This window comes from Hetaerina americana, unplaced genomic scaffold (assembly GCF_022747635.1).
Source record: "Hetaerina americana unplaced genomic scaffold, ioHetAmer1.1.p SCAF_1, whole genome shotgun sequence".
Classification (NCBI taxonomy): Eukaryota; Metazoa; Arthropoda; class Insecta; order Odonata; family Calopterygidae; genus Hetaerina; species Hetaerina americana.
The window spans coordinates 64,915,746-64,938,011 of NW_027286069.1; the positions used below are offsets into that span (position 1 = coordinate 64,915,746).

The following is a 22,266-nucleotide window of genomic DNA, read 5'->3' on the forward strand; positions in this document are numbered from 1 at the left end:
GGATTTACTATTATACATAAGAATCGAAAAAAAATACATGCAGTGGATAGAGGTCGGTTCTTTGGCTCCAGATGAAGACGTTGCCATGAGCAGGAAATGTCATGGCATCAGTTTTTGGAATGCGCTAGGCATTCTGTTGATTGACTATCTTAAGAAAGGTGAAACAATAACCGAGTAGTACTATTCTAACCTTCTAATGAAACTGGACACCCGCATTCATGAAAGCAGACCCGGCTTGCAGAAGAAAAGAAAGCATTTTCTGTGAGAACTAAGCTCCTGCCCACAAGAGTGTCTTGGCAATGGGAAAATTGAGGGATTTGCACTATAAAAGGCTGAAACATTCAACCTATTCTCCGGATTTGGCTCCCACAGACTTCAACCTCTTCTGAAAACTCACAAGTTTCCTCGCTGGTAAACATTTTTCGTTCAATCAAGAAGTGAATGCGGCTGAATACAATTACTTTCAGTAGAACACTACAAAGATAGGATAATGCCACCAGAAGACTGCTGAATGTAATGAATTCATATTAAAGGCAATTATATCAAAAATAAAACTTTTTTGAAAACATAAATTGGCATTTTCATCATCAGGCTGAGAACTTTTCAGTTCACCCTTGTGTATCTACATGCCTACAAATGAAACACTTAAACTTATTATTGCAGCAAATTATCTCTGGATAATATGTAAATTATTAAGTAAATTAAGTACTGTCTGTATACATTTGTCAGATTTTATCATGATAAACATTAAATATAGGTCATAATTCTTTGAAGTGCAACAGACATTTACTTGGTGCTCATATTGAATAACCTCCTCATTGGTCTTAATTGGCCATTATTTTTTTCAAAGTCATATATATTTCATTGGCAGTACATATTTTTGTTTATAGGCATTAATTACAGTTTATTTTTTCAATTATAGGATTTCCATCTCCAGAACTAAATGTTTATCAACCTCACCAAAAACAGAGGAGGAGGAGAAGAAAACTCAAGTCTTCATCCACAGCTAGCCTGTCTTCCTGTCCTTCACCTATGACATTTCCCCTTTCATCTGATCCTCAGTTTCCAGCTCCACATTCTGCTATTCCTATCACTCAGCCATCAGATGCAACAAATGTAGAAAATTTAAATGGATGGACATGGCCATGTGGGGATGATGTGGTTATAACTGAAAGAAATTCAGTAGTAGAAGAAGAGTTTTTCAAAACAGTGACCAAAGAAGACCCAGTGAGTAAAGCAGGGTACAGTGGAAGAAGTAGTCCTAAAAGTAATGGTGATGAGACCAAGGAAGGGCCAGGCAAGGTGAAATCAAGAAGGGTTTCAGCTCCAGTCTTCTTCCATGAAAATAGTGGGACCTTAAAGAAAAATGTGGAGACAACCTCTCCATTATCCCGTAGTTCTTCTCAAATTCACTCAAGTTTACGGGTCTGCTCACCTAAACTTAAGGGAGACAATTGGGAGTGGTTTACTGGAGCAAGAGTGTCTGGGGATTTGAATTCTCAAGGTTCTCGTCCCGTCAATAGGAACGGTCACAGCACTATGCCATCAGGAGATGGGGCAAGTGGCATTGATAGGGCAGAGGGACATGCTGGAAATTCATCATCTACATCAAGTGGCTCTGGTAAAAACAAAGACAAAAAAGGTGGTAGCAGTGGCAGTGGGGGAGGAGGGAGTAGCTTCAAAAAGATTGTGAAGAGGTTCTTCTAGATGTAGTTTTGGGAAGCATGATGGCCAAATAGGAAACAAACTTCAAGTCATTCCACTTATTCTTTTAAAACTCATCTGCACTGTATGCCTTACCATTGACTCATTACTGAATTCATTTTAGCCCAGGATTCCTGTGGTTTTGTATTTAAAAGAAATCTCCTCCTCTGAAGTGCTCATATTTTTTTTAATGATCCCAGAAATGTGTTGTACGTATACAATGTTGTGATCTTAATTTTTCATGTGAAATTGTTGGTTATGATTAGGATACATATAATTGTGAATACTATGAATTATTGCTATTTGTCTTGGTTTATTGTTAATGCAATTCATTTTTTATTTGAATTGATTATTTATTTGAATTTGGCAGATTTGCAGTTGCTGTGATAATGTGCCAATGTTGTAGTGGTCAGTTGCTAATAGGAGATCAGGAAACTGTAAAGTTTCTTTTAAATGTTACCATACAATCATAGTTTTTTAAGCCTGTGTTGATTTTGATGTGGCCTTTTCAAATTGATCATTTATTATTTAAAATTTTGTGCAAGCTTTTAATGTGATTGTGGGAAATTTGAATTTTCTGAAGTGGTTTAACCACATACTGGGTGTAAATCTGCCAATGAATTTACAATGCATTCTAATTTTTAGTTTTAAGTTATATCTAGTCTTGGAGTGGTATATTGTTGTAAGGTAAAGAAATAGTTTTTTAGATTTGAAGGAGGGTCTTTTAAGGTTTTACGCACAATCAGAAGAACCTTTTAATGTAGAAGAGAATTTTTTCTCACATGGTATTAAGTTGGAGAGATAATTAGTTTAAAAGTGATATGAAATACATTTCATCTTTTGGAGAAATTGGAAAAATCTTGGAATGGCAGTAGATTAGTAAAAATTACCATTATTAAAGAAAGTGTGGCATTGAAACAATTAAGATCTTAAGAAGGAAGGCTGTGTCTACTTTAGATGAGATAGCTGCATTTTTGTGAGTCTGCATGTGTGTGAAAGAGTACTTCTTAGTTCTTAAGTACAACTAAGACTGATTTGAAGGTCATGTTACCTATTAATTTTTCCAATGCATTGAAAAGTCATTTCTCTCATGACCCTGATTCTTCTGTTTGTGATGTCCACTGCAACCTGTGTAAATGTTATTGTTAATAAAGTGTACTATTGTATATTTTTATGGCAATTAATTATGTATAATGAAATGATGATTGAACAGCTTGATTCTTGCACCAAGAAAACACATTTCAAATGCTTGTTGGATTGAGTGAGCTGAGCTTTTTATGTAAGACAAGTCTCCTATCATTTGGCTTAAAGAATGCTGTCTTACGTATTATTACTCGTACTCAAATTCCATTACAAGGATGCTGTTTGTTGACTTACTATTTCTCCCCACTCTTCTACAAATATATTTCGAAGACGGACTGATCAATAGTGTGTGTATGCCCATTGATCATGAAAAAAGTAATGAAAAGAAATCCAACAGTCTAAATATTTCTACTTCCTTATACAATTTTCAGTTGTTTAGGAAACATCAGTTTTGTCCCTGCGGTAGTCTAATTTCCCTTCCGCTTTGAATATGAAGCTTTTTTAAACTTTCATCTAGAGTACTTCCAGAGTAATTAATTACTTAACAGTTTCAGACTTAGCTTTGTGGAATTACTTAATGATGAGGGCAGATAAAGAAACTTTGCACTTCCACATAAAGATTTATTACTTCATACAAACATGGTTTTGATCAGGATGATGATTTGCTGCATTGAAACCATGTTCAAACCAAGTAGTAAATCTTTATGTGGAAGTGCAAAGTTTCCTTCTCTACCCTAATAATTGATTTCCTTTGATTCTTTGTTTTCAAAATTATTATGAATTATATATAGAACTATTTATATATTATACAGGTGATGGGTCAATGAAGTTCTTGTGATTAGAACAGAGGTTAAAATTTAAAGAACTTAATTCTTCATCCATTTATTGGGGATGAATTTTATTTTTTTAATGTAGAAGAGTATTGCTTAATGTCTGTAATTGGATAAGAGATTACTGGAAGTTTCAAACTATAATCTTGACAAAATTTTCTATATCAGCCAACAAATTACAAGTTTTGACCAAAGTATGGTAAAATAATGATGGTATACAGTGGCCAAAATGTGGCATTCTTTTATCCCATCTTCCTGCAATTTTTAATTCTTTCCCATAACCTTAAACCAATGAGTTTCCGATTTCAAAAATAAAATTACTAAAAGCTGTAGGATGACACTATATTTGACACTTCTGCTTTCAGCCAGTAATGCTTGAAGAAGTCATGGTGCTAACAAATGCACTACTGACATACTTAATTGCTTTGCTTTATGAACGCATACCTATACAAGAACTTGATCATTAGAAATATCTTAATAAAAGTTTTAATTCATTACTAATTAAAGCTAGAGTTATAACCTCACAGCACTTATCAATTTTCTTTTTTATTGTCAGTCTCACATACTGATATATTCACTTTACTTCACGATACAATATTATGTAGCATTATAGAAATTGGATCACATGAAGCCTTGATCTTTGTTGTGTCAGGAACTCTGCCTTCAATTATATTTTAAGAGAGGGCCTTGTAGCATATTAAATGACATATACCAACTTAAATATTTAAAATTACTTTTATTGTAAATAACAAAAATTAAAAGGAATATATGTCGCACCGTCTATGTAGTACAACTTCTGGTTTAGTAATCATGTTACAATGGAAAGGAAAATCACTACGAGCTACACCCGAAGTATGAACTTAAAACAGGTGAGCTGTTTGGTATAAAATTTCGACGCAAAAAAAATTGGACACCTGATGGGCATATTGCTTCATTTTTTGATATCAGGGTACCTTTTGCATGAACTTTATTACATACATCACCATCAATTGCCAACAACATAAAAATCGTACTAGTATATCGAATTAACATCAGGCATCAAAAGCTGCCCCCTAAACGTGGCTACTATGAAGTTCGGCTGAAATAAGACAAAGCAATTATAAATCGTTAATGCTGTCATAAATAATATATTAGATTATGCCACATCACAAAACCACCAGGTGAAACAAAAATTCTTTATTTGTCAAATATATATGAACTCACTTCTTTAAGGGCAGAATGGCCTAGACTTAAGTTTCTCCTTCTGGACAGCTAATTATTCTCAACCGCTTTGTAGAATCGTTGGAGAGTTCCAGCTCCATATTATGTACTACCCAACGATTTTCAGCTACAATTCTACTGGCAGCAAAATAAAGGGTTCCCTTTTGCTTAGGTCCTCTAACTGGCACTTCAAACTTAGCTCGTAAACCGTCACAATAATTTTTTTCTCTATCGTCTAGATCCAGCCTTCCTGCCTTTATTGGTTCCCCTAAAAGATAAACCGACGGTTTGTGGCTTCGTAAAATACGCATCGCCGTGACGAAGTACTCGGAATTTTTGATATCCTCCTGTATCCTCCAATAAAAGAAAAATCCACTGCTAGCTGTAAATACAGCACCATATACCGCTATTTTATACAGAGTCTTGTTCGAAAGCATGATGAACACCACATGATTCAACGTCTAGCTCAAACAACTTGACCACCCAACTACAGATTTACAAACAAACTAATTCGACTCCATCTGCTAAACATCTTCGCTGGCACGAACTAGTTTACTGAGGATATTTTAGACAGAGGAGGCCCAGTAGTATTGTCTCAATTTGGAAAGCCGAGAGAGACAATGCGCAATTTTTCCGCTATCAGCTGGTGAAGTCGATGTCGTTGAATTTGATCGATATTTTGGTCGATTTATATGAATTCATGGCTGAATCGATCTCAAGTAACAACCCAAACGTGAAGTAATAACCGAACCGGTCGTTCGTCTAATTGCTGTCACAGTGAAAGACAAACTATGTTATAATGTTGTCAGTGTCTAATCAGTATAACTAGATTTTGGGTTGGAACTAGTTTATCTTCTCTCCAATCGGGAGGTTAACAGGTATGACATTATTCCCAAGTTAGTTTCACGTATTGCTCCTAAGTGTTTTTGTTACTGATTATGAAATGTGTGCGGATGCCAATGATTTTAGCGTAATGTAAATTTGACCCTTATGCGTTCCACAAATTGTCATTAATTTTGGTGGCATAATTTTAGAAGCGTTTGTAGAATGGTATTGCCTAGTTGTGATGTTTTTGTATCGACGCTAAAATTCATTTACCAAGGGATAAATGCTGCTGTTGAAATATCTTTTCAGAATCTATAAAATGGGAGAAGAAGTCACAGTGATTCATGTGTGTACGGATCCACAGACAATAACTCTACCCCTTGAAAGTGATCTCACAGCTGAAGATGCATGCATCCAAGTCTGTAGAAGAATTAATATTGGTCCTCTGGCAAGACATTTGTTTGCTTTAAGGTTTCGTGATTTGGACATATGGTTATGTCCAAATTTCTTGTTGACTGAGGCAAAACTGTCCAAGGAATTTGACTTCCGATGTCGGTTTAAAGTTCCAAATCTTTATGTCTTGAAGAAAATTGATCCTGCTGCCTTCAATTATTATTTCCATCAAGTAAAAAGTGATGTCATGCGGAATGAAATACCAGAAATTAGTTATGATAAATTTAAAGAAGCGTTGGTTGGCCTAGGAGTAATTGACATGTATCGTGTAATGGTAGAGGAAAGTGTGGACATAAGTGTTGTTGAAAGTGATTACAAAAAATACATTCCAAAGGAGTTCGTGAGACGTCATCCATTTTTTATAAAGAAACCCATTCACAACAGTTTAGAAAAGATAAAAAACGGAGGAACCCGTGATCCAACTTACATAAAAGGCGAATACCTCTCCCAGTTTGAGGGAATCGCCCCTAATTATATGATTGAGACTTACAAAGCTGTGACTGATTATGAAGGAGCACCATGCCACATTTCCTTAACAGTTAATCCTTATCACTCGGATATGCCGGGGGTCTTGTTCTCCACAAGTGGGACGAAAGAGGTAGGTGACTATCATTAAAAATAAAACCATAATTTATTTGAGTTACCATAATGGATTAAATTGCTGGTGATCAGGAGAACTTTTGAATGACATTTTTATTACAATAATCTTGTGTGTATTTAGCAATAGCTAGATTTCCTCAATTCATACTGTATTTAACTTCAATGTTCGATATTTGCTAAATAGATTTAGCTTTTGAAGTTTGGTGATGTTTGAGGAATATCGTATTGATATTCCTCATACATCAATACGACAAGGCAATGACAATGATATTGTCATTGCCTTGCCGTGTGACTTTAGTGATTCATAAAGTAAATGATATCCAATATAACTCATTACATTATAGTGGCAACTGCTATGCACAATTGAAGATTTGTGTTATTTATCTGCGAGGAATGATGGAACTGTTGAAATTTCTCGGAGAAATGGAATACCTTCATATTTGAAATTTAAGAAGAATCTTATTATGTATTCATTTATAAGCTTACTAGATGGCTACTACAGATTGATGGTAAAATGGACATTCAATCTTTGCAAAGATGTTGTTACACCATCATTGCAGAAACTATATAAAATTAAATGCCATGGACCCATTGGGTGAGTATAAACAATGTATCAATACAATTGCTGCGTATGCATATCATTAAAGCCCATTATGAGGTCTAATAATTTTCATGGATCATCCCAAATTATATTATATTAATTACATTATTTTTTGGCATAATTCTTTTTGGGCAACAATAGGGTAGGATAGTGGCAGTAAAAGATGTAACATCAGCTTTATATTAAAATTGATCACAGCATTGCTAAATTGAGGAATAATATAGGCATGAGGGGGATTATGATTAATAGTTGGTAGTTAACCATTTAAGTGGGTTTTGGATGGACATTTAATTAACATAACTGCATTTCATATCTTCATCTAACAAGAACAACCTGACACCCCGCAGTACAATAGACTTCCTCAATTCTGCATGCCTTCTTCTCTCCTCCCCTCAATCCAATATACCTATCCTTTTCTTCCCCCTACTTTGTTTGCATAATGTTCTTCCCTCTGTCACAGTTTTCAGTGTCTCATCGAAAGAGAATGACAACCATGCATTTTAAAATAAAATACTGATATCCTGCGTGAAGGCTCAAAAAGCTTGTAATCTTTTAGTTATTTATTACTCGGCTTTGAAGTTAGTGTGGAAACAATTTGTTGAGTAAGGAATTAGGTGGATTTCCTATCCTGAAAAATGAGTTAACCCCTAGGTCAGGCTAAGGCGAAGCTATGCCATGCATGCCCAAAGTGACACACAGAGCTGGGAGGGTGCAATCTGCAGTTCCTCGATGGTCACTCGATGGGTTGGCATGCGAGTCAAGAGTATACTGTTATTACATGCATAAACATTGGTACTCAATCGCCAAAAGGTTTGCCTTCCCTGCCCTAGGTTTTAAAGTTGTGGATAATTTATCTGTATCTGGTGGAGAAAGAATCCATGTAATTCTATGGTATAGAAATTTATTCTTATAAATAAACAATCATTCGCAGTTATGGCAGCTCTACCCTCCCTGAGAGCAATGACGGTGCACAGTTAAATTTTTAACCCACTTGAGTAGTTTTTGTCATCATGTGCTTTATAATCACTAGTTAGATGACTGAGATCTGTCGACCACATTATTATTATTAGATATACTGCTCTTCATCCTTTCCACAGTTTAGCTTTGCAATGTGTTGAAAGTTTTGGTCTTTCCTGTTTGACTTTTTAAAATTCTGTTGCACTTTGTAAAAATATATTTTTCTGTTTGGAGGTGGCTTTTGGAAGATAACAAATGTAATTGTGCAAATTTCGTCACTATGAAATACGAGTAGAATTTTTCTTATTGGTCTTCATTGTACACGCAATTCACTTTAGTGTTAACATTCAATTATGCATTATTTTCTGCCAAATGCTGATGTGACTCTTGTGTCTATTGGGATCAAGTATCATCACTCTCTTTGGTTTCCTATGGATGATCCAAGTTTACATAAAACTCATTTGCTGTGTTGTGTGACTGAAACCCATGACCTGAGAATGGATATTAGGCATACTGTTCTTCGAACAAAAACTCTGCTGGCATTTATTTATTCGAAGCTAGATTGGCTGCACATAGGTTATCAATTATAAAAAATATGTTGTAAGCATTTTGACAAACTTTAAAGGACCATGGAAGAATTCTGTTACATTTTAGTGTGGTCTTTGAAAGAATGTTTTATTTGAAGGAGCTGTTAAAATATATTTTTCATACTAGATGTTAATTTGCATTCTATTTGAATTAAACAGGCATCCATTATGGAGTTCCAAGTCAAAATAATTAAACTTATATCATTAGTCATTCCTGTGTATCTACAAGACATTGATTACTGATGAACGTGACTTTTTGAGTGATATGAAATGGGTATGAATGTCTAAGTTAAGGCATTGACCAGCTTCAAGATATATTGAAAATAATAGATAATCCTTAATTTGGGGGATATAAATGATAGTCATTGAATAGCCATGTTGTGAAACTGGTTTTTTTTCTTTATTGTGATGAAATTTAAAGAAAAAAATGTAATCAAAGATTGAACATGCATGTATCATTTCTTTATCAGGTAGAGTAATACTTAAACTTAAATTTATGGGCGTGCAAATTCAGTAAATTTGATAAATACATGAATTTTGAAATCACTTTTTAAGTTCGCCCCAAAAGTAGAATCAGTGAAGGAATGTATAGAAAATAGCTATTAAAAATTCATTCATCCATTTTTTATGGCAGAGATTGGTAACTGTTGTCCTCCTTTCGTGTATGTTCTAATTTATTGGCTATTGAACTTTCTAATTTCCTTTTAACAACAAAAACATTTTTTTAATTCATTGAAATGTTTGGATATGTGGCCATTGCAACTAATTCCATGTATCGTTCAATATGTCATAATATTCAACTAGGTATTTGATTGTTGAATTTTTCAGAGGTGAGTTTTCCTACAGAAAATTGGAAGACAAAAGGGAGAACAAGCCAGGCTGCTTCATATTGCGAGAAAGTGAAACCAAATATGACACTTTTTTCATTGATGTATGTTCCCGTGACAGGTGAGACCAAACTTCATTCTATTATTTAAATCCCTTAAGTACTAACTATGCATCTAGTTTGTTGAAGTAGACCAGCTATTTTTAAACTAATATGCCAGAACAAGGTGCTGGGGAACTGATTTTATGTGATAGTATAAGGTATTGTATTAAATGAATAAGGGGTAATTACAAGTATGACGGAGTGCTACAGATTAGTAATATATTGCTGTAAACTAATGTCTATCAGCTATACTGTGAATCACAAAAATATTTTTAGAACCATTAGACCTTTTTTGCCTATAAATTTCCACTAAGAGTGTGGTACTTAAATTTTGATATTTAATTAAAATTGTAATATCATGTAATTAGTATGCAAAGAGTTAACAATCTAACATGTTACTAATTCATGGTATAAAATAACTGATGTTGAAACTGCTAAAATACTAGGAATTTATATTGCTACAAAACTTAGTGGGAGACTCACATCAGTCAGACCTGGAATAAACTAAGTAAAGCTGTTTATATGTTAAGAAAGCTGAACTTTCTCATTTCAATTGAGTGTCGTTTAACACTTTACCATGCCTTCTTTCAATGCCATTTGAATTATGGTGTTGAGTTATGTGGTCATTCCTCACATGTTAAACAAATTTAGCTCTCTTGCTAATATACCACCTCATGATTCCTGCAAACCTTTTTTATTAGGCTTGGAATCATGGCTGTATTTAATTTATATATCTTTAAGGGTCTAAATCATGTAAAATTTAATCTAGAAACTTACCAATTAAGATCTAACATCCATAACTACTCCACAAGAGGTAAATCAAATCTAAATACTACTTATTGTAGATTGTCATCAACTTACAACACAATCCATAATATGAACATATGACTGCATAACTATCTGCCTACTCAGTTGAAATCAGACGATATCCAGAGTTTCAAGAATATGGTATATACCTGGTTAATTGCTCATCCACTTTACTCATTGGATGAATTCTTTTGTGATAATCTTCATTACATTTAAGAACTTATGTGTATATGTTAAATAATATTTATATTGACAACATTTAATATGGTTGTAACATTTTTTAAAATGAATAAAGTATTATTATTATTAATTGATTTTTCCTTTCAGTTCAAAACCAACCACCTATAAAATAACAAAATCTTCAAAAGAAGATTATGTTTTCAGTGCAGATGGAGTAAGTTATCCAACAATTGTGGACTTGATAAATGCATACCGAAAGAAAGAGGGTACAGTGGTGCTTGAGGAATGCCTTCCTCCATCTGAATATGGTAATTTCTATTTTGTAGTTTTACCTAATGTGCCTTATTATGGCTATAATTATATATTATTTGAATAATTATTTTCATAATATCATGATCACAAAATAAAATAACAATTTAAGTAATTTCCTTGTATGCAAATTAAAACTATCTGCCTTTTATGGATAGTGTTATAAGGTAATGTTAAAAGATATTGTTAATAATGTGAGTTCACTGATGCTTAATAATAATTTTTATTACCTCCTTTGTATTAGATGGAAACTGCAGAGTTTATTGGCAATTTTACAAAATTATAGTTATATTTAAGAGGGGTGCTAATACTGAGGATATAAGTAACTTTTCATGAAATTTTTCTCTCATAGCATTGCTAGTATTTGCCAATTTTTTATTTAAGAGTTTGGTATGAATTAATTATGTTTAGGTAAGATTTAATATCTAAAGACCTGTCTGGAAGAATTTTAATTTTTTAGAATTAATATTAAAATTTAACCAAATTTAAAACCAAAATTATTTTTATATCATTTGGAGATGTAGTCATTGACAACTCTTGTTGTAATTAATCATCTTATAAAAACCTAATGAAAGTTGTGTCTTTGAAATTTAAAATGACTCACTACTTGGATACATGTTTTTTTTCTTTTTTTTACATTACTCATGTTGTAATATTTAACATTTTAGGTATAGCTAACTTATTTTATTGTTGTTTTGCCTAGAGAATCTTCACATTTTTTAAATTTGAATCAAAATTACATTACCTTAGTTTAAAATTTCTTTTAAGTTATGATGTTTAGAACAGTTTTAAATATTGCCAACTCTGCTAAAATAGTGTCAAAAATATTATACTGTTGGTAAAACAAGTGTAAATAGTTTTAAATGTACTGCAATTAAAAGTGGAATAATTTTGATTGATAGAACCAGACATAACTTGAACAGAAACTTGTATTTAGAGGATTAAAATCTATAATTCAGATTAAATGATCTTGGATTAGTCCCATATTATTTTTCATCTCTACTACCCAGTTCTGGGAGTGGGTAATTGGTATGCCTGCTGCCTTCCTGGAATATGGTATTCATTCTGGATTGGATTAGTGCAATGGCTAGTTTACTGACTTGCAGTATTTTTTTTACTGCTATCCTGATCTCTGCCTGTGTGGAATTCACTTCAATTCCAATACACCTTCTATCAGATGAGAATTTTAATTTTGGTTACCTTGGTGACTTTCATTAAGGCTAATGCCAAATCCGGGGTTCTCTCCACTCTTCCTGCATTCCCTGGTAATCCCATCTAAACCAAATTAGGTATCTCCCTATCTGTAATCATGAAAATTACATCAGATGCCAGTCACCTCCCCTAATAACTACTACAACAGTATTCAATCTCTCTAAGGTATATGTTTGGCTGTTATAGACTTATTTCGGGATGAGGGTAAAAAGGAACTTAGAACTTCCACAATTTTTACCCTCAAAATGAAGGAATTCCACAAAGTTAAACCTGAGACTGTTATGTTTCTTTCGGGATGTTACAATAAATGTTGTGGTTGAAGTCAGTGGACATCCAGGGTTTATGGTGCTAAAACTACTGTACATGCTTTTTAATTTATACATTGCGTAGGGCTTTCTAAGCTGATCCTGCCCGTTTTTTGAAATATTACATTTCTTCGTGTGCTATAGATCTAAAGATATTTGTATTTATAGAAAAAGGACATTTTTGTGGCAATTGGTAGAAAACTAAATACATTAGGGTTTCACAAAGGTTTTACCTTATCCATTTCTTATCAAGTACGATTCAAAGTAGCTGTGTATACCAAACATGTACTCATGTATCACAACTCTTTCGATGCAATTACAAATGGGCATAATATTTAGCGTGATGTACAGTTCTAAGATGAAACTCTGGATAACCTTTGAAATCAAACTGGACGAGTGGGTTTCTATTTCATTAATTCCAGGTGGTACAAATTACAAAAGTACATTATTGACTTATATTTTATTAATCTGAATTATTTTTTACTTTTCTTGTGTGTCACTGTTAGTCACTGAAACTCTGATGATTGATGCAAGTCCTATTGTGATTTCTAAGAGAAACTAATTGAAGGGGTTGGAAGATGGATGTTTTATGTACAGTTGCAATGTATTCTGGCATTACCTTTTCTACTAAAATTTAAGAGAGAGAAAAAAAACATTTTGCATAAATATTCATATTTGGCTGCCTTTGATCATGAAAGGAGTAGCTATGTAGCCAAGAGAAAAAGGTATCATCAATTCATTTTAAAGTCTTTATAACAAATATATGATTTAATCGACCACTATACAACAACTTGTTAAGTTTGCATAGCTGTTAAGTTCGAGCCTAACCTTGTGGAATTCCATCTAAAGATAGAAGATTGGATAAAGCATGTATGTGTTAATAGTTGAAATAAATGTATTACTTAAATAAATATTTATTAATGGAAAACTAGTGGTTTTTTCCTTTCTATCATATCACCCAGATATTTTATTTCATGAGGCCATGTGTATTCCTTGTTGCAATTTAAATTTTTTTTAATGGTCTTCTCAAGATGATGTTACAATACATTTGCCTACAATTTCAAAGTCTTTTGTAAATGAAACCTATTAACAATTACAGTTCATTAGAAATGTCAATGTGATCTCTTAGAATTTCCTACTTCTATAAAATTTTATGAACAAATGTATTAAAAAATGAAAGAAAAAAAAACAGCCTGGGAATGGCATTTTTTAATATCAGTTTGATTATTCTCGACTGCTAAACGATGACCTCACATGCAAATTAAATACCCAGGCTAAAAATATTTTATTTAAGATCTCAGATGATTGATAAAGGAATGGCAAAAGAATTAGTTGTAGTAGTTATTATGGAAGGTGAAGGACAACAGAGGTAAATTGTGCCGGAAGAGATAGGTGTGTGATACATTAGGGGTTAGGTATTCAGAAAATGGAGGAAGGGTGGAGAGAAACCTGACATAGGCATTAGTCTACTCTTAATGAAAGGCACCAAGGGGTCCTTAATTAAATGTCCCATCCAACAGATGGTGTACTCGCTTAAACTGCTATCCATATAGCACCCCAAGTAGGGATCACTATGCCAATGAAAAATCTGGTCACCATCGGAAATCGAACCCAGGCCCTTGGGGTGGAAAACCAGTACATTAGCCACCACCATCCCAATCTCCATGGCAAAAGAACTCTAGGCTAATAGTAATTATTAATTATTGTATTTTTTAAAGGTATTTCTTTTCTTCATGGACAAATTTTTTGTCAAGTTGAGTAGTAACTGTGGTGATCAAGTCGTCAAAATCATTTTTCAGAGATGATGAAGAGGTGCTGAGTGCAGTGTATGAGGGGATGTGTTTAGCTTTTAATTAATTCTAAAAATAATTGTCATAGAAACTTAATTTTATTTGTTATTGTAAAGACATCTTTACATAGTCACCATCCAGTGAGATACATTTCTTCCCGTGTTTCTTGCCCTTTTGAAGGCCATCATTGTAAAACTCAGCAGATTATATTGAAAACTGTTGTTCCACCTCTTGAATGGAGTCATATGTGTCGTCAGATCTGCAACCCTTCAATGGTTTTGCTTAGGGCCAGATCAGAGAATAGGGTGTATGTGGTAAAATTTCTAGGGCACATCACTTCGATTGCCCATGGTGCCATGGTCACAATTGCATGTTGTGTAGTGTTTGCTTCTGAAAAGGAATCAGTAGTTGTGGAACCCTGCGTGCTTACGCCTTTGACATAAGCAGTTCTTCAGGAATAATTGTCGACACACTACTGTGATTGAGATCAGTCTCATTCATGATCATTTGAATGATTGCTCTTTGGTCTAATAGGATAAAATCCTCCACTTCTCGGATTGTCTGTGAGGGACATGTGGCCAGTGGTTTGAAGATTCCTTTTCCACCACAGTACTGATGATGGGCTATCATTTCCATAAACAGACATCATTTCATTGTGGATTTTCCAGGCAAATGAAAGAACTTAATCACACTGCGAGCCTCTATCTTCTTCATATTGTGAGTTACTTCAGTCTACGGCTTCCTGAAAAAAAAGTAAATCAAGATTAAAGGTGTAATTGACAACATTATATTCATAAGGATTGATCAATATGCAGAATAAATTTTAAGCAGAAATATCGATTATATCTTGGTAATAATTACTTAAAAACGGTAGCCCCACATAGTATTATTGTATGCATTTATTTTTTAAAGAAAACTTAGAAGTTCATACCTGAAATTATACATCTATTTGCATTAATTCTTTTTCAGACAAATCTCCGCAGTTAATTTGTCTGAAAATGAATTCAAAAGGAGATGGTGCTATGAATGATTTAAGTAATATAGTCGGCCTAAGCTCTGGGATTCCTCTGTGTATTGATACAAGGAATTTGCAAGTTTATAAAGGTATGGAAACAATTTGTGCCCTAGGAAATGGAATTGATTGAAATTGAATCTGTTGTATAATGAGATAATTTTTAGGGCAAAAGACCCTGAAGAGTGGAAGCATTTGCATGGTCTACCGGAGTATTTGGAGAGCAGCAAAGGGGAAGAAAGTCGAGGTGGCACTGAAGGCCCTAAAGCAAGAATATAGAGAAAAGAGATTGAGGGTGAGGCAAACAACTTAGCATTATAATGGCAGGTTAAGCCTATAATATACCTATTAATTTGGTTTTTTAAATTAATTTGATTTTAATTACGATGAAAGAAGACTATTTGCTTTTCCCCATAAAATACTTTTGTTACAGATGACTGAAGATGTTATGCTGTAATGAAACCTAGGCCGTAATAAAAATATTCTGTGTGGAAAAGCAAAGTGTTTTCTTTCATCATGAAGGATTTCCTTCATGTTACATCTGAAACAGTTTATTTATTGATTTTAATTTGTGAAAAGTGAGCTGTAGTGTCATAGAATAACCCTTGTTTGTATACTTTCCAGCTGAACCAGGGTTACTGACATACTGCTTTTGGCTCGTCAGACATTTAGACAAAAGAGCATTTATCAGTCAAAACTTATTTTATAAAAATAAACATTATAGAAAGTGGCATGAAATATCCATTCAAGGTCATTCCTAAATCTTAGTTTGTCACCTTTTTTTGGTCAACTTGATACCAATTTGAAAAACTTCACATATCTTTAAGTGAAATACTACTTCTGGAACATTGTGTATACATGTATTTATTTACAACAGTATAATTTATAGAATTAGTGCACTAATATTTATTTTTATGTATTGTGGTGTATTAATCCTAAGAATAAAAGCTTTTTAAAAATTCCTAAGAATATATTTCAACAATCAAAACCATGGTAGGTGAAATATAATCATGTTAAATGTAAGCTTATTTATTCCTAGGGTGGATAAATTAAGAAACAAAACAGCATGTGCATATATGAAAGTAGAAGTATAATCTCTCCTAATTTCCAACATCAACTATTTTTTCTCAACCTCTTCTTGTACCTTTTATGCCATTGGACATGCAATCTCCTTTCCACTCATTCCTTTCCTGACTTTCCTCTCTAGTACAAATTACAATAAGCTCTATGATATCATCTTATGCACATTGCATTTAATATTCCTTCTCCTAAAGTGCTTCCGCATATTGAGCTCATGTAATCCAGTCTTCTTTAACCCCCCTATCCAGTCTAATGAGTAAGCTTTTCCACATCTTCCAACTTGAACGTTATATTTTTTCTGCACATTCTCTCTTTGCTTGAGCCCATACCAGATTAATTGCATTGTACTGGCAGTGATAGGGGAACAAATGCCCAATGTCATGCTTCATTTCTGTGACAACATCGTCAACCTAATAGGTTTTTTGGCATTTCATGTCTGGAAGTGACATCAGCTCATCCCATGTAACAATTGGATGGTGCTTAATCCTTATGAATCCTTTATCAGCAGATCTGGTGTGTACTATTATCTATAAGCCACATTGACCTGTTGAATCTTTCACATCATCACTACCTGAAAAATCTTGCGAGATGAATTTTTTTGTATGGTTGTGACTTATCCAGGTCTTATACATGTAAATCATTGGCCTGCCCAACCTTGCTCTTAACAAATGCATTTTCTGAAGAAACTTTACCCTTGCTGCAGTATTGTGCCCTTGTTCCATCAGCAAAAATGTTTCAATCTTTGTTGAATTTTCTAAATTTGAAGCCAAGAGACCTCAACATTCAAAAAACAGAACTAGTGAATTCCTTGAAATTGATTTTCTCTTTAAGAGTTGCCCTAATTTTTACTGATTTTTGGGAATTCGACCTTGTTGTGAACCCAAGAATTGTTCTATGAACAACTTCCTTGTCAAAGTCTTCCTTTTCTGTCCACCCATTTTCCCTCTTACACTTTCTCTTGATAGTGTTACAGTCCATGTCTTCTTTGGATTCCCCTGCATGTATAACACTTGTTATATGCTGCACAGCCTCTGGCATGCTACATGCTCTTAGCCATTACTTTGTTGACCTGAGCAAAAATCAGATTTTAAATGGCTTCTGGGTTGCTTGCTGATTTGTGAAAAAATCATTGCACATTAGTAATAACATTTTTAATGCTTTGTTATATTCTGTTGCCTGGTCGCACTTCCACATGATGTGGTTGCCTTTCAGGTGTGCTTAGTGGCTCTTCTGCCATAGTGAAACCTCAGCAAAACATTGAGAGCACAAGACAGAGAAGTGTACACATAACTAAATAGATGCTATGCTCTTATGAGTGTTGTCCTTTTGAGTAGATGCAATTTTCTCATCTATCACAGCTAGCCTTGGATTGCCTTCCCCATATTTTGTATCACACATCATGTCAATGGAAGTACAGCATTGTTTCATGCATCAAAAATGCTAATCTTTAATGAAATTTTAGCACTGCTTATTAATATTCAGACAGAAGACTTTAGTCCATCTCATTTGTTGATAATAATAATTGACTTTTGGAAGTTCATAAATACTGATTATTTTATCCCCATAAAATGCAGAAATTTCAAAGTGTAAAAATCAAATCGAAAGATTTCTAAACTTAGAAATGTCGGCATTTTAAAGCACATTAGCAGATGACTCTCTTAAAAGTTACTGTCGCAGGATCTGCCACAGTTCTTTGAATTTACCTCCATAATTTAGTCATATTATTTACTTTTTACGCTTATATTTGGAGAAACTCAAAAAGATGAGTTTAGAAGAAGTTGAATACATAGTGCAAAAATCGCTGTATTTCATACCTTAGTATGATTAAGATTTTTATTTGACATAAGAGTTTTGATTCTCTTTTACTGTGCAATTGGTTACATTAAAAAGGAATGAAGAATATTTAAATACTGAATTCTGTATGTGCTTTCCATTTTTTCCAGGAATTTCTTGACTTGGCTAATAGATGGTCATTTCTTCAATCAAGTTCAATTGTCAAGCTTTATGGCGTCACTCTGAGTAACCCTGTGACAATGGTTATGGAATATCTTAAACTTGGCCCTTTGGATAATTATCTGAGAGAGAATAAAACTCAAATGAAGCCAGTGGATTTGGTTGAAGCCAGCACATATCTAGCATCTGGATTGTGGCATTTGGTAGGTGTTTAGTATGTTATATATTTAAATAGTTTCAGATATTTATGCTAATATAGAGGGCCTGGGTTCAATTCCCGGGTAAGCCTCTCTGGGCACCCTCAGGTTCACCGAACCTGTGTGATTTTTCCGGTTACAGATCTTCCTGGGAAACCATAACTGGCTTAGGGATAGGAACTGCAACCCCCCTACCCTGATGACTGAATTTCGTACGCCGTATAAGACATAGTACTGGGTGAACTCTACCATCACCTACCAAACCGGCCTTAAGGTTGATTACTGTGTTTATGGTTTGGGATGGTGCGGTGGCTATCGTACTGGCTTCCCACCCAGAAGGCCTGGGTTCAAATCCCGGCGGTGTTGAATATTTTTCAGTGGTATCTCGATCCCTACTTGAGGTGCTTTGTGGAGGGCACTTTGAGTTAGTACGCAGTCCATCGGATGGGACGTTAAGCTGTGGACCCCTTGGCGCCTTTCGTAAAGAGCAGGCTAATGTCAACACCCCTTCATCCTTTCCTGTCCATTCCTAATGGTGCAAATGACCTCAGCTGTTGGTCGCCTCCCCTCAACACTACTACTCTATTCTGAGAGCTTTTCTAATTACCTTCGTATTTACCTTTTACATGATAAATTGAATATTTCGAGAAGAAATTTTGGGCACAATTCTATCAAAATTCTATCATTGCTTTGGGTATTTGTGGAAATTCATACTTTAGGGGAGGGGTGTGAGTTCCTTTCCCAGTGTCCCATTCACTATTTAGTTTTCCCACAAAATTCTGGTTTCTAGAAACTTATACCACTTTGATTTTAATTGGTGCCTTCCACAAGCATTACCCAGTATTTAAACCAGGGTCCTTCTATACTCTGCCAAATATTTTATTGAATAGGCTCTCATATCCTTTCCTAATATAGAGAACCTTGTTGGAAATGGGCATAGTAATTTTACGAGAACTTTTCATCATGTCTGATGATGATTGTTCTCACTCTCATATGATGAGGAGATATGTCTTCTATGTGATTTTCTCTCACAAATTTGATGTACAGGCTGCAAACTCTCTGCTTCACCTACACTGCTCTGTCCCTTACTTAAAGCAAAGGTTCATTAAGTTAACGTTAAAAATTCTGAATGCTTGAATTTATAGTTGCCTCATATTCCTAATAAATGAAAAGTTAATGCAGTTCAATTGCAATGAAGGTACTGAACTCCTTTCCTTATAAATGTTAAAGGAAGAATAATTCAACTTTAATTATTTTTTACCAGGAGGAACAAGGTGTTGTTCATGGAAATATTCGCTGTCGGAAGATAATGGTATGTGCTCATGATGAGACTGTGTTTAAAGTCCAGTTAGGTGATCCTGGTCTTCATGAATACACATCCAATGAGTGAGTATATTTTAATGTAGCATTTGGTGTATAGGAGGACGTTAAGAATTTTTCTGTTGATAGAAAAAGTTTGCTTTTCTGTAGGTTGTCAATTAGCATTGTTAGAATCTTTCTACTATGGTACATATTGCACTTTTTTGACAGTAGTAATTGTGCATAGTATTTAATGCTGTTTTCATCATGTTTTATCACCATAGGCTTTTATTAAAATCATGATCAACTCTTATCTGTGATAAGTGCTAATATAAAATAAAGAGAGACTATAACACTACTTGTCAGTTTTTTATGTTTTCTAATTATCTTTTTCTAGTGTTTATTGGATTCCTGTTGAATGTTATGCCAACCCTTTGTGTGCACAGACATCTGTTGCTGCTGATGTGTGGGCTTTTGGCACTACTCTCTGGGAAATATTTTCGCTTGGAGAAACTTTACCTACTCCTAGTAGTATGGAGGCCGTTCAAACAGTAAAAATATTTTACCTATTATTGCTATTCTTAATGTGGATGTGCTACTGCATTATATTATTTCTTATTTTATTTTATATGCAGTTAAACTCGACTAAATTGCATGCCTAGGCTAAAGTGAAATGTTCATTACACAGAATAAAATGAGTTCAGTAATATTATTTTGTAATTTTTTATTGCATACTTTTTTGAAATTAGTTAAATGTGTAATTTCGCTCGTTTCTTTAATAATTTAATTCATAGAAGACTTCCTGTTTAGTAAATAATCTATTTCCAGGGTTTGTGGCATTCATGCAGTACACTCCGATTCAAAATCTCATTTAAACACTGGATTTCACACTTCCTTTGAATGAATCTAAAATATTTCCTGGAATTAATACTTATTGAAGTGCTGTAATTATTCTTGATGTAAAAAATTTTCCAATTCATATGATTGTGCCACATAACACTTGACTGCTCACTTTGGGCTATAAACATTAATTATCGTTCGATACTAGTTTTTTCATGCAGGAAGCTCATGAATGATTTGATGTAATAAAATCAATGTAAGAGTTGGGATACATAATGTCTTGATGGCATTGCTGCATGGAAATACCAGTTCCTTTTTGTAATTGTCATATTGTTTCGTAATATTATATCAAATGAATAAGTGTGAATCAAAATAGGTTTTTATCCTGGCAGCATGTTTTCACAGCAAGAGCAAATGCTTCCAAAGTAGTTCTCATGAAATGTGCATAGGGTACATTTGTACAGTACATTTCTACCAAGAGATATCATCTTATGTCATGAAACTTCATGAATAGGTACATGCCATGTTTAAGACAGAACTGACTAAGAAATATTTTCTTCGCATGCATTGTTTAAAAATGCACACAATCTAAAAGGACTTCATTTTGATTTTAATAATAAGTTGCAATGAGAGGTACATAAACATCTACCATTACCAATATGCATACATATGAATATATGTATGAATATATGTTGTGTAAACTTAAAATTTTAATTGAGAATGACTGTGTGCAGTGAATTTAGTTTGCAATTTAACCCAAAATGCTCTTAAGATTAATATCATCTCCATTTAAAGGATGCGGAAAACCTATTTTTATTAATATATTTAATCATTAGAATTGTGACTCCTAATAGCCTTTTTTATGTAAAAGTTTATCGTTATGGGAAGCCATGTATCATAATGGTGTTATTCCTACTTATAGGTTATCAAGCACCTGCAAGTCATTTGTTGTAAATGTAAAAATATTCTCTTTTAAACCTATCTTCCCCCAAGACAAGAAATTCTAGCTTGTCAAAGTTTTAAACATTTTTTACTCTTTATTTGTATCCTTGCATTTATTCCAACTAAATGCATATCATAATTTAAAATTCTAGGAATTAAATTTAATAATCCCCATGAAAACTATTTTTCCACCCTTAGCTAAACATCTAATGAATTATTACTGTTATATATGAGCAGTACTAGACATTTTTATCCTAGGAAATGCTTTTGTTTCCCATGTCACCGGACCAGCTGAAAGTGACCCAAGCTAATCCTGCCTTGGTATTCCTATTGTAATGGGGGTACAATGGCTATAAAGTAGTTGATATCTAACTTATGTCTTATTTCACATATTGTCTTTATCCAGCAATCCTCTTTCCTCTCATCTATCCTTCTAATCTGACTTATCCTCTCCCCAGAATTTGGTTTGTTCAAGTTAATTAGTGGAAAATTAAAATCAAAATATTATTGAGAAAATTTGGGCCTCTTTAAGAGGATTCCCATCTTGATGGCAAAAGTTCCACCTCTTATGA

The 22,266-nt window shown here is 33.8% G+C and overlaps 3 protein-coding genes across 6 annotated transcripts in view; 2 read left to right on the plus strand and 1 right to left on the minus strand.

The window, feature by feature from the left end:
- LOC139692588 (SUN domain-containing ossification factor) overlaps window positions 1-2,907 on the plus strand; it is a 100,203-nt gene extending 97,296 nt beyond the window's left edge. For all 4 annotated transcript variants that reach the window (XM_071590858.1, XM_071590867.1, XM_071590884.1 and 1 more), the window contains one exon: window positions 923-2,907. In XM_071590858.1, the coding sequence (XP_071446959.1) occupies window positions 923-1,707 (785 nt within the window). In that variant the 3' untranslated portion in view covers window positions 1,708-2,907. The remainder of the gene's footprint in view (window positions 1-922) is intronic.
- Window positions 2,908-4,333: 1,426 nt separating this feature from the next.
- LOC139685854 (cytochrome c oxidase assembly factor 1 homolog) lies at window positions 4,334-5,448 on the minus strand. The gene is made up of 2 exons (XM_071582971.1): window positions 4,821-5,448; window positions 4,334-4,695 (listed from the first exon to the last, which is right to left on the minus strand). The coding sequence occupies exon 1, from the start codon at window positions 5,252-5,254 to the stop codon at window positions 4,847-4,849; it is 408 nt and encodes a 135-aa protein (XP_071439072.1). The 5' UTR covers window positions 5,255-5,448; the 3' UTR covers window positions 4,334-4,695; window positions 4,821-4,846.
- Window positions 5,449-5,543: 95 nt separating this feature from the next.
- Window positions 5,544-22,266, plus strand: part of hop (tyrosine-protein kinase hopscotch) — a 28,211-nt gene continuing 11,488 nt past the window's right edge. The window contains exons 1-10 of the mRNA XM_071590897.1: window positions 5,544-5,695; window positions 5,952-6,693; window positions 7,040-7,290; window positions 9,669-9,788; window positions 10,903-11,063; window positions 15,341-15,475; window positions 15,551-15,678; window positions 18,407-18,619; window positions 19,878-19,999; window positions 20,310-20,463. Coding sequence (XP_071446998.1) covers window positions 5,962-6,693; window positions 7,040-7,290; window positions 9,669-9,788; window positions 10,903-11,063; window positions 15,341-15,475; window positions 15,551-15,678; window positions 18,407-18,619; window positions 19,878-19,999; window positions 20,310-20,463 — 2,016 coding nt within the window. The 5' untranslated portion in view covers window positions 5,544-5,695; window positions 5,952-5,961. The remainder of the gene's footprint in view (window positions 5,696-5,951; window positions 6,694-7,039; window positions 7,291-9,668; window positions 9,789-10,902; window positions 11,064-15,340; window positions 15,476-15,550; window positions 15,679-18,406; window positions 18,620-19,877; window positions 20,000-20,309; window positions 20,464-22,266) is intronic.